At 40.5% G+C, this 12,959-nt stretch overlaps 3 protein-coding genes across 3 annotated transcripts; all 3 read left to right on the forward strand.

Annotated features, from left to right (window-relative positions):
* Positions 1-2,264: 2,264 nt before the first annotated feature.
* On the forward strand, positions 2,265-4,567 carry PKNH_0727500 (KIR protein; the record flags this gene model as incomplete). The annotated part of the gene is made up of 4 exons (XM_002258533.1): positions 2,265-2,279; positions 2,481-3,161; positions 3,267-4,028; positions 4,241-4,567. The coding sequence occupies 4 exons, from the start codon at positions 2,265-2,267 to the stop codon at positions 4,565-4,567; spliced, it is 1,785 nt and encodes a 594-aa protein (XP_002258569.1).
* Positions 4,568-5,996: 1,429 nt separating this feature from the next.
* PKNH_0727600 (conserved protein, unknown function) lies at positions 5,997-7,663 on the forward strand (the record flags this gene model as incomplete). The annotated part of the gene is made up of 6 exons (XM_002258534.1): positions 5,997-6,026; positions 6,213-6,860; positions 6,993-7,093; positions 7,196-7,241; positions 7,389-7,429; positions 7,516-7,663. 6 exons carry the CDS (start codon positions 5,997-5,999, stop codon positions 7,661-7,663), a joined length of 1,014 nt encoding a protein of 337 aa, XP_002258570.1.
* A 2,956-nt stretch (positions 7,664-10,619) lies between these two features.
* PKNH_0727700 (RNA-binding protein, putative) lies at positions 10,620-12,502 on the forward strand (the record flags this gene model as incomplete). Its single annotated transcript, XM_039113944.1, has 6 exons — positions 10,620-10,743; positions 11,076-11,202; positions 11,355-11,448; positions 11,626-11,899; positions 12,020-12,144; positions 12,377-12,502. The coding sequence occupies 6 exons, from the start codon at positions 10,620-10,622 to the stop codon at positions 12,500-12,502; spliced, it is 870 nt and encodes a 289-aa protein (XP_038969581.1).
* Between the last annotated feature and the right edge of the window lie 457 nt (positions 12,503-12,959).

Consider the following 12,959-nt stretch of genomic DNA (forward strand, 5'->3'; position numbering starts at 1 on the left):
TAGAATGTGATCGTTCGATTTAGCAAGGTTGACCACTGGAAAACTGAACCCTTAACCCTAACCCCTAAACCCTGAACCCTAAACCCTGAACCCTAAACCCTTAACCCTAAACCCTAAACCCTAAACCCTTAACACGGAACCCTGAACCCTAAACCCTGAACCCTAAACCCTGAACCCTAAACCCTGAACCCTAAACCCTGAACCCTAAACCCTGAACCCCTAAACCGTAAACCCTGAACCCTAAACCCTAAACCCTTAAACCCATGAACCCTAAACTCTCAAACCCTAAAAATTGAACCCTAAACCCTAAACCCTAAACCCTAAACCCTGAACCCTAAACCCTAAACCCTGAACCCTGAACCCAAAACCCTAAACCCTGAACCCTAAACCCTAAACCCTGAACCCTAAACCCTAAACCCTGAACCCTAAACCCCAAACTCTGAACCCTAAACCCTGAACCCTAAACCCTAAACCCTAAACCCTAAACCCTAAACCCTGAACCCTAAACCCTAAACCCAGAAAACCTAAACCCATGAACCCTAAACCCTGAACCCTAAACCCAGAAAACCTAAACACATGAACCCTAAACCCTGAACCCTAAACCCTGAACCCTAAACCCTGAACCCTAAACCCTGAACCCTAAACCCTGAACCCTGAACCCTGAACCCTAAACCCTGAACCCTAAACCCTGAACCCTAAACACTGAACCCTAAACCCTAAACCCTGATCCCTAAACCCTGAACCCTGAAACCCCTAAACCCTGAACCCTAAACCCATGAACCCTAAACCCTGAACCCTAAACCCTGATCCTTAAACCCTGAACCCTAAACCCTGATCCTTAAACCCTGAAACCCTAAACCCTGAACCCTAAACCCTAAACCCTAAACCCATAAACCCTAAACGATGAACCCTAAACCCTGAACCCTGAACTCTGAACCCTAAACCCTGAAAACTTAAACCCTCAAATTCTAAACCCTGAAACCCTAAGCCCTCAAACCCTAACCCCCGAAAACTGAACCCTGAACCCTAAACCCTAAACCCTGATCCCTAAACCCTAAACCCTAAACCCTGAACCCTGAACCCTAAACCCTGAACCCTAAACCCTAAACCCTGAACCTAAACATGGAACCCTCAGATCTAATCCATAAGAATAGGCCTCAATCTAAACGTAAACAGTAATTCCTGAACCAGAAATACGTGGAAAGTAATCATTGGGAGGGGATTGCATTAATGTATAAAATATAATGTAAAATTAGGAGTTAAGGGAGTAGCTGGAGGAATGTAGTTCATATTGTACGAAGGAATGTTTTGCAGTATGAAAATTAGGAAGGATAGGAGAGTAGATAAATGTGGGTCATATTTATTGTTATACAATTATAAACAGGCAAGGGAATAAAATGTACTTATATTCTTTTTCTTTATGAAAAGTTTTCTTGTACTTTGTTTCTTTTTTATCACATATATATTTAATACTATTCTTGTTATTATGTACTTGTATATTACAAGTAGATGATATTTATGGAGGTTAGCATAAATGAGCACATGGCATTGAGGAAATTTCTGTTTTCGGCAAGAAGGGAGTAATTGCCCTACTATATGTAATAGCTGGGGCATATGTATTATGGTAATGTGCTTTTGTAAATTACATACAAGTCAATGTAATATTAATTTCGACGAATGGAATATATATTAGGAATTCCATTTTTTCTGTATGCTCACTATTACAAGAGCACGCTTATTCTATGCTCTTTCTATGCTTTAAATTTTTTTTTTCTTTTTTTTTTTTTTGCATACCTATATATAGAACACATATATATCCCATATATATAAACATATATACCTATATGTATATATAAATATATATATCTATACGTATATATATGAATATAGGTATATATGTGTGAGACTGAATGTCGTTATTTTAAAGAAGGGGGGCAAGATCGAATTAGAAGGGAAGTGGAACCACTTTTCCTTTCCTCTTCTTTTTTTTCTTTGCGTTCTTTTGCATGCTTCACTTGCATGGATAATTACTTATATTTTAGTCATAACTATATGCTTACATATAATGAATTTGGGGGAATATTATTAATTTTGATGCGTGTAATTCATTTCTGGTGCATATATTTGTGTAAATTATTTTTATTGGAGAAAATAAGAAATATATATTCTATAGAAAGAATATTATGAACTTCCATATTTCTTCCACCCGTATGAATATAGGGGTGGAGGAAGTGTATTAAGGGGAGAAATAAATATACATCCCTATGATGCATGAATATGTAGGCATATATTCAAAATAAGTTCATTATATACAGAAAATAAGTATTAATAATGGCAGACCCTACGGGAAGACTTACGGTTAAGTCCACGTTCCAATAAATATGTGCATGTTGTTTAAGCTATATTTTACGCTTCATTCAGTGGAAGCGGGGAAGTATATTTCTGTACACATATATATGTATTGGCGGCTGTTTCTGTAGGTACCGGAATTACAGGGTGCACCTTCGAAAATGATGTTTTATAAGAAGTTCGAAGAGGGTGACAACAGTTGTGAGCATGGCGGCTCCACAGATGGTATAATGCGTACACTAAAAGAAAAGCTAAGGCAGCATACTACTATTGGAACGCACTTTGACAAGATTGCAGGGGCGGTGTGCTCTGCATCCAGAATGCCAGAAAGGAAGGGTGCTGCATACGATACAGACCGTTGTAATTTTCTATATTACTGGGTAGGTGGGGAACTCCTGGGGAAATTGGGTAATGAGCAGTGGACAGCCGCGATACAGGACATTCCCAGTGTACTGCAGGAATTTTTTAACGAAGGCACTTGCAAAATTATAGACGAACAAAATATTGACAGGAATACATTCAATAAGAGGAAAGTGCTGTATGAATATTATCATGATCAGAGTGTTATATGGACGGAAGTACTGAGTCCGGGATCTGCATGTGCTAGTAAATATGGCAAGTACTTAGGGGACATTATCTCAGTATATAGGGAAGTGCAGCAGGATTGTAATAAGAATGCTATGGACCCATATTGTGTATGGTTTACAAAGTGGTTCACGAAGAGTAATAACCCAGAGAAATTACGCGAGACTTGTATTACACAGGAAGTGGAGCCTGTGGGAATTCCTGGGGTTGGAATGGAAATGCCAAAGGTTGCTTCTCATTTATAATGAATATATGCATATATATGTAATTTTCCAACTATTATACCATGGGAGAATGTAAGACTGCGCATATATTATTTATTCCATCTATAGGATCTACTTTTAAGGAGTTTGCCATCAAGTATAATGTATAATAATTTTCTTAGTCGTACGAAGTTCTGTATGAGGGGTGATTCTCATGAAGAAGTAAGGAATAAAGTGGAGCAGGAATTATTGGGATACCCAGATATTAAGACCTATGCAGATAGAATTGTACAGGCGTGGTGTTATGCATGTGGGAGCAGGGGCAACGGAGTGTTCAAGGATGAACCCTGTCATTTCTTCTATTACTGGATAGTAAATATATTATGGGGAAGTTCAGGCATTCGTAGCTCATTCTGGGATGTTGTACGCAGAATTTACGATAAATTGGGGGAAGTTGGGGTCAGAAGTAAGTGTGACATTTTATACAGGGATATTACCAAGGATGAGTTCGAACGGAGGAAAAGGATGTTCGAATACTCCCAGGACTGTGATGCAATACAGATGCATTTAGCTGCCTATAGTAGTTCCTGCAATGGGGACTACGTTGATTACCTCAAGGGTATTTTTTCAATTTACGATAATGTATATAGGAGTTGTGCACACAACTCTGAACAACATTGTTCGGAATTTAGAGCGAAGTATGAAGAGCATGGTCATGATAAAGCGTTAAAGATGGCATGCACTGCAATACCTGCAGGGGATCGTGTAGACACGCGTGCTTCCCCATTGGGGGCAGGAGCCCCAGGAGGGAGTACCACCTCCATTCCTGGTGCTGTTGGTGGTGGATTAGCTTCTGTAGCATTACCAGCTGTCGGCTTACTTTTATATAAAGTAAGTACATATGCATATACATATATGTATGTACATACATACATATATATATACATACATATGTATATGTATATATATGTAAATATGTATATACGTACACATAAATGTCTATATGTATATATATATATATATATATATATATATATGTATATGTATATGTGTATATATATATGTTCTTTCCTTTTTTTTTTTTTTTTTTTTTTTTTTTTCAGTATACTTCCCTATTTGATGGAATAAAAAAATCCCTCTTTGGTGGCAGCAACAACAGAAGAGGAAGAAGATCTACTGTTCGACACACTGATCATCATTTTAATGGTTTTGATTCTTCTACAATGGGAGACGATTCTTCCACCCTGGGTGGTGATGGTTCCACCACCCTCGGTGGTGGTGGATCGTCCACCCTAGGTGGTAGCTCCACCGATATTTCTACCATCTATAATGATGATGATAGAGGACGACGACGTCGACTATCACCACCCAAAGGAAGGGCAGGAACAAATAATAGAAGACAAGGGAATATACGTTACTATGCGACGTAATATTCCTTCTTTTTACTTTCCTTTTCCTTTTTTTCCCCCTTTCTTTTTTTTTTCTTTTTCTTTTTCTTTTCCTTTTCTTTTTCTTTTCCTTTTCTTTTTCTTTTCCTTTTCTTTTCCTTTTCTTTTTTCTTTTCCTTTTCTTTTCCTTTTCTTTCTTTTTCTTTCGAAATCTTGTTTTTTTGTGTGCTCTGAATTTTTAATTTTTTTTTTTCGCAACATTTCAATTAATGGTTGCTTTTCTTTGGTTTTTTTTTCCCCCTTCGTTGATACACACCGCAAGGTTCTCAAAAAAGAAAACAAAAAAAGAAAAAAAGAAAGAAAGAAGAAAAGGAAAAAAAAATATACGCAAGATAGTTCCACCATGTTTGAGCAATTAGAACACACATTCTCATAAAATTTGTGTCCTTATATTCCCTCCTTCCCTGGGGGAGGGTCCTACTGTTCGCGCAGTTTCCCCTCCTCCCCCTTTTTAAGGAAATTACGGATATGCGAAGAAAAATTTACAACAGTAGGTGGAAAAGGGGGAAAAAAAAAATAAAAAAAAAACGAAGTCATTGTTGCAGCTACCCTCACCGTTGGGTTATTTACCTTCTGTCTGCTCCCCGTCCCTACATTCCAAACATTTCCACGCATTTTTCTATTTGTCCCTTTTGCGTCTGCTCGTCCGTTCGGTCGAATTTTTAGATCCCTCATCTTTGGTATTCATATTGCTTGAAAAAGTTGTTTGCAGGACTTCTGCGTGTTTTCCCAGTTTTACCACGAATAGTCTACATCCCTAAGAGGGATGCTCCCATGTTATGGGGGGAAGGGTACCTTATCCACGGATGGTGTACCCCCGCCCCCGACATATTTAATATACCTGTCCCCTTATACTTTTCCCTAGCGCTTTAAGAGGGGGCGTTCAGGAAGACGAAAAAAAGGCAACATTCAAAAATGAATATATTTTCTACAAAATTCTATTGAAATCAAGTTTTTCGAAAAAAAAAAAAAAAAATTACAAAAACATACGGTACTAAAAAAAAAAAAAAAAAAAGGGTTATATTGTGGCGAGTGGGTGTAAAATGCAGTTGGTAAATCTTCACAAAAAAAAAAAAAAAAAAATTGAAATTGCCTAGGCCACAAACCTGTGGCATAAGCACAAAAGGATGCGGTGAAAAAAAAAAAAAAAAAAAAAAAAAAAAAAACACATAGTAAAACAAAACAGAATGACCATGTTATATCACTCATGAATGACGTATTGGGAACTCTGCGGAATCCTTCCCAGAGCGGTGGCGGAGAACAAATGAACGAATCATAAGTGGCCCATAAAATGTATTCATATACTGTATTTACAAACTGGATTACCTGAACAAAGATATAATACCAAACCTGTTGGTTCCCCCCCCCTTTTTTTTTTTTCCAAGGCGTCGTATTAACAAAGCAGTGTGCCATGGGGAACTTCTTGGGATTAAAGGAAAACGTAATGAAGAGCGTGGCACATCATCACTCGGAACGTGAGGGTGGTGCTACCCTTACATGTGTACAACGCTATATGTGCACTTATTTCTTTTAGCTCTTCGCTTTTGATAACCCTTTCCTACATTTGCCCAAATGATGAATTCATGTAAGACCCGCCTCCCCTTTGTCATTCAATCCCCGCGTGCAGAAATACAATAAGACGAACATAAACATATTTGAGAAGAGGTACGGCTATAACCTGAACGATCTGCACAGTTACGTTTACAAAATCAATCTGCCGCTGAAGCCGCGCTATGTAAGCTATGTACTACAGGAAAAGGGGAAACGGGCAAGTGGGGAAGAGCCCAATGGTGTACCCCCCGATGGAGATCTTCCCAATGTAACTTCTCACCTTGACTGTGAGGCTGATAGTATGGACAACACCTCGGAAGGAAAGCAATTCCTCGCCCCCGTAGATATATACAATCGCTACGATCGAGATAACTTGCATAATTCAAGCAATATTTATCAAAATAAATTAAAAATAAATCAAAAGGGGCAAGAGGAGGACCACCAAAAGTACGAAGACATGTACGTCCACATGTCGTATGACAACAAGTACATTTACGATCAACATAAAAATAATATTTATGAAGAGTACAGTATTTATAATTATGTTTCAAAAAAAACTCCACAGTTAATGTCACAAAAAAAAGAAGGGGTAAAAAAGACCTACGCAAACTTATGTTTAAATTACTACAATAATCTGGATACCTGTATGATTAAAAAGTATCAGAAAAATGTTCAGAACAGGAAATATAAATTTACACGCCTGCACACATGCAAGCCGCACTACGTAAGGGGATAAGCTGAAAAGGGGAAAAATACCCCGCGCCGATTAGCGCTTAACTTGATTAACTCGATTAACCTGATAAACCTGATAAACCGGATTAATTTTTTTTTTTTTTTTTTTTTTTTTTTTTTGAAGATCCTCTTCTCCCGTTGCGTAATGTACCGAGACAAAAAGCTCATGAACGAAATAAAAAAAGTGGAACTCAATTATTACAACTCCCTGAGCAGGGATAGCAGGTGAGGGATTCGGCAAAAAGTAGGGCCGCGCGGAATACTACAAACCGTCTACATATTTGCGTGAGTCACCCCGTTACGTACGTACCTACCCCACCCCCTCAGATCGCTTTACCTGAACGAGTTTACCACTAACTTGAATTACCACGAGGTAGGTCCCCATTAGAGCCATCCAAAGCGCGCACAACACTATAAGTACTGTGGCATGCGCGCATGTGTATGGACGAATTCACGTGGTGGCCGTAACATATTTACTTGTGCACATGCTGTGGACACCCTTTCCTCCCCCTTCCTGTAGTACCTCATTAGCAAAATGCATGACGGAGTGGAGAAGATAAAGTAAGTGTGCGAGAGCAGAGCAGAGTTGTGTACATTTATATGAATGTAAGTACACATATAGATACTTTCATTTTTTACACCGTTAGGATAAAGAAAGAACTGGACGAACTACGGGAGAGGTATAACCACATTGTAAAATATGCAAACGCGGGGTTTACAGAAGCACCTACGTTTGAAGCCCCCCAGGAGACTACCTACTTAAATGAGAAGAAGTACATACTACTAAACTTATAATGGGGGCGGATGGTAGAATGGACCGAAGTGGAGGCACCCGCACTGGCGAGTATGCACTATGGAGAACGGCACAGACCATAACATGTTCTTCACATCAGCAGGGGTAAAAGTAAGAGGCCCCTCCTGAGATAGGAAATTCATTCGATTTTGCAAAACTGCACTTGCGCGTTGCGCTGCTATGCTATGCTTTAATTTAATTTTTTTATTTTTTAATTACCGTGTATTTGCTTCTCTATTGTCATTGTTCATATGTTCCTTTACTTGATTGTCATTTTTCACTTTGCAAATTTGTTCATGGGGTACAGTGTGTCGGCTTCGTCTTCACCTCCCCCTCATTCTAGGAACTCCAACCAGTTGGTCCAGTTCAACATGTACTTATATGCCATATCGGCGATGGGAGTAATGCTTCAGTGGAGCATACCACCTGCCTGTGCACACCCAAAGGATGACTGCTCAATGAGTTCCATATATTCGGTTGGTCATATCTAATCTACATTTCCTCCCCATCGATTCGAGGAATTTACCGGGACGGAGTAGCACCAAAATGGAAGGCACAGTAAACTCCCCTCGCTCATTCGTTTGGAAATTTTCCAGCCTCCCAAACTGTGCTGCGTCCATCTCGCGTGGATAATATGTTACCATTTGGAAGGGACTAATTCCTATTTTCGCGTCGTGCACATTTTTTTTTTTTTTTTTTTCTTCTTTTTTGCTTCTGTTCAGTGTAAGGCATATAGGGCGGCTGAACGCGGTGACCTATATAGGGTGGACAACACGCAAAATGGTAGTGTGTGGTTGTGTGGAATAAACCAAGGTGTAAACTCCCCTGTTGCAGCCCCTCCTTAATGCACCTTCGCGCTATATTATATGTTTCTCTGCGTAGCTTAGGTCAATCGTTTGGGGGATCCATACAGGGGGGAGCGTAAAATGGGAAAAGGGATGGAGCGGCGGGGAGAAGCAGTAAAATCGTAGGGACGACCCTGCGGGCCGAGAAAATGACGCTTCGATGGAAAGTTCCAACGTGACGGATGCGCTAAACCGGTAGATAGGTCAAAGGTACATATGCTCCCGGTCATATACACATTAGCCACTTCACCCATTCGTTTTAATTCGTCTTCAGTTTGGCGTTACAAGTGGCGGATGGCGCGTGGTTCAGGTCATAAGGATAAATTTCCCCCCCGGAGGAAAAAAAGAATATGGCATCATAAAAAGCATATCACAAATATCATATCATAAATACGTGCCGGCGATGGGAAGAGATATGTAGAGTTGCCTTCGCGTGCAATTAGTACCTAAGCAGTACTCACGTTCACTCGTATGTGCGCACGATGGTAAGCGATTTCCCTATTTGTAACCACGACAGTCGGCGGGGAGATGTATATGGTAAAAAATTATGCGGGGTTGCCCTATACCCTCGTGCGGGAAAAAAAAAAAAAAAAAAAAAAATTAAAAAATATGAGGAGGCGCAAAGGAGAATGAAAAAAAATATATATATATAAATAAGGAAATAAAAAGAATGAATATTACGAAGAAAAAAAAAAAAAAAAAAAAAAAAAACCACAATGATGAAGCCATTGGCAGAGTAACCCTTACCAAAAAACGCATTTATTTCGTGCGCATATATGTATACATAGGTACATACGGCTAAAAAAAAAAAAAAAAAAAAAAAAAAAATCAGCGCGCTTAAGCGAAAATTTTATATGACCAGTGAAGATTATATGCCCATGTAAGCCTTACATGGATTTCTCCATGGACTTATGTAAAATAAATATGTGATGATATCCTTGACTTACCTGGATGTGCCCCATCCCCGCCTGCCCGTTTTTCGCGCTTTTAATTCGAAGGAAAAAGTGAAGGCGTCATTCTGCGAGAGGTACTTGAGCAACGCGCAACTGTGCGTAACGACATGATGCGTCAATGCGCGACTGCATACGTACATGTTACATCTGTACGTTGGTACATCGTTACATACCTACGTGCAAGTGTCCCATTTCTGCCTTCCGGGGGAAGTGTCCCGTTCTGAGTGCATCCCCCCCCCCCCCCCCTCTCCCCTTTGCCGCTGCACCCATGGAGGGATCCCATGACCTTATCGTTCCCTCGAGGAAATAAGACGTGAGGGCAGAAGGACCCAGCGGTGATCTGTCGATGGGTCTTGCTGAGACTGCACGCACTCCTGACCCATGCTTGTCCACATGGTCTGTGCGAACCTCTCGTGTGGGTAAAAGTAGCATAGTTGTGTGTGTGTGTAATCCAGTTGAGGAGTTCGTCTCCTAGGCCCCCTTCAAATAACAGTTGTTGTCCTTTACCTGCGTAATTTATCTTGTCCATTTCGAACCAACTGCGGGAGAAAGTCGACTTCGTTTTTCCCACAAGAGAATGGTCCGGATGTGAATCTGCGTGGCGGCAATAGGGGGGGATCTTCCAACCTCTGCAGATGATAGCACGGGTTGGAGGAGAAGCAATGAAGGGCACTTCCCACCTGAGCACGCACGCGTGTTTACATGTGATTATATGTATATATATGTATCCGTGTATATATATATATGTATATATGTATGTATATGTATATATATCCTTCACACATTGATCCCTGTTCCCTTTTAAAAGTACCCATTTAATGACAATTAGTTGTCTGATAACAGCCATACACCTTGCACACATATCCAATCCTTTATTCTTTTGCCCCCGTTTGTATGGATGCATGTGCATATATAGGTCCCTACATGAAGGCAGATTTATTTCGCGACCCCTGTGAAGCTTTTATTTTTTTCTACCTTTTCGCTGCGAGTTAATGTGTTTCACGTTTGACTCCAAGTGGGAAGTGCACCAGGAAGAACATTTAATTTTTCCGTCGAAACGAAAGTGTACTAAGTGAAGAGAGGATTTGTGTGGTAACACCCACAAAGACAAACACAGAAACACGCACCACCCAACAGAGGTATGCTAACCTGTCTACAGGATGAGTATAAAGAATAAAATTGACATGAGCCTTGATGAGCTCATAGAGAAGGAAAACATAAAAGGTAATCAGAAAGGGCCAAATGAGAAGAAGATAGTTAACAAGTCGATTGAGAAAAACTCAGGTAGGACATGGAATCCCCTGCACTATTGTACATATGAATATGTGCTTGCGTAGTTGTGTAGTTGCGTATTTGTGTAGTTTGCGTAGTTGCGTAGTTGTGTAGTTGTGTGCTTGTGTAGTTGCGTAGTTGTGTAGTTGTGTGCTTGTGTACTTGTGTATATGTGCGAGGCCACTCGAACGCCCCTTCCAATATGTAACGTATTGGAGGGGAACCGAGCCATCTGTCCACCCATGTGGGTTATCCAAGTTAATTTATCCCCGCCCCCCAGGGGAAAACAAGGCATGGCCAACGCAACTACGCCAACATGTGAATGCCCCTCCCCCCATTTTTAGGACAAAAATTTTTGCACAGTATAATCATCTCAAACGTTAATAGTAATAATTTGGATTTGTACAAAAAAGAATTCAGCAAATTTGGAAAAATTTATAATATTTATCATGACAGTGAGAAGAAGATCACGTAAGTTGTGGTTCGCATGGGACGATGGAGGAGGCCTCTATCCAGTGGTTACCTCTTCTGTGTAAAGGCGATGGTGTTTCCCCCTTGCATGTCCTGATTGCTTACATTGTCCATATTAATTACATTACCCACATTACGCACACACCCTGTAGATACGTAAAATATGATAATAAGAATTCCTGCGAAAATGCTATAAAGTCTATGAACGGTAACCCCCTGGATGGAGACACCTTAACGATAGTGATGGTACGGAAGCCGGGGCCTATCGGTTCAGTTACATATCTCGTAGGGGGGCAAATACCCCGTGGGTGATATGGTTTAGGCACCATTCCCCCAAGTGAAGCATCCTTCGTTAAGTTGCATGTCTGTACACATTTTCTTCATGCATATTCACATGCGTGCCCGTACTCTCCTCCCCTATAGGGAAAGAAAATTCCAGACAAAAAAAACAACAGGGGATCCAACCAGAACAACCATATGAACAACAACAACAACAACCATAAGCAGAATAAAATAATTCCTCATTTTAAAATGCCCATGTACAACCCCAACGGTCCCTACCCATACTACATGAATAATAATCACGGGAACTTCCACCCGCCCCCCTATGGCCACATCCCCTACCAGAATCCTTATCAGAATAACATGTTCGACAAAAGCATGCCTCCCTTTAACGGCGGGGGAAAAAACGTTTACGGTAAGGGAGTGATGGAGTTATCGATGTAGAAGTTTTAGTGCCCATCTCTACACCTGTCACCCTTGCATGCCCGTTCGCTTCGTTAAAACCTTTTTTATTCTCTCCCTCCCAACTATTCAGATAATCAAAAGAATAACACCATCATAGTGACTAACGTTCCCACCTACCTAAACGCGGAAGATATCTTTTCAGCCTTTCAGGAGACAGGAAAAATTGTGGATGTACAAATCCTCATGAATGAGAAGGTAATTTTTATGTTCCTACTATTGGGTGTCACACCTGAGGTTACCTATTATATCGGTTATATCGACAGGCACATACACCGTTGCCACATACACTGTTGCCACATACACTGTTGCCACATACACTGTTGCCACATACACTGTTGCCACATACACTGTTGCCACATACACTGTTGCCACATACACTGCTGCCACATACACTGTTCCTGTACACACGTTTACTCCCCCTTAACAGAGAAAACTAACCGGGATCGTTAGCATCGAGTACGAAAAAAACGAGTCTGCCTCCGATGCAGTGCGCATGTACGATGGTGGATTTCTAAATGACAACAGGATTAGGGTCTTCCTGGACTGCCGCTAGTTGAGGACCTCTGTTTCTTCCTAACGCCCCTTCCGTTCTGTACAGAAAGGGGGAAAGAAGCAAATCTGTGAGGATAACTCAGCCGACAGTAAATAAAAATGCTACTCAACCCTGCGCGTAAAACGGAAGAGGAGGTAGAAAGGGTGGATGTTATAGAATAGGCGGAAGACGCCATTAAACCCCTTTGTGAATACGAAGTTGTAATTTTTTTTTTTTTTTTTTTTCCTCTATGATTACACTTCATCACTCCCTGATGGAGAGAGAAAGAAAAGATGTGTCCATTGTGTTAATCGTATGGATGTGCCACCTTTATTTCCCTCGCCCCCCTCCTCTTTTTCGTTTTCGCGTTCTTTTAATTAACAGCGTTATTGGTGTTGAGTGTGCGAAGAACGTGTTGCATATGACGTTGTGTTGCGTTATGTTATGTTGTGTGTGTGTATTTTTTTTTTTTTTTTTT

The sequence above is a fragment of the Plasmodium knowlesi genome, assembly GCF_000006355.2.
Source record: "Plasmodium knowlesi strain H genome assembly, chromosome: 7".
Taxonomy (NCBI): domain Eukaryota; phylum Apicomplexa; class Aconoidasida; order Haemosporida; family Plasmodiidae; genus Plasmodium; species Plasmodium knowlesi.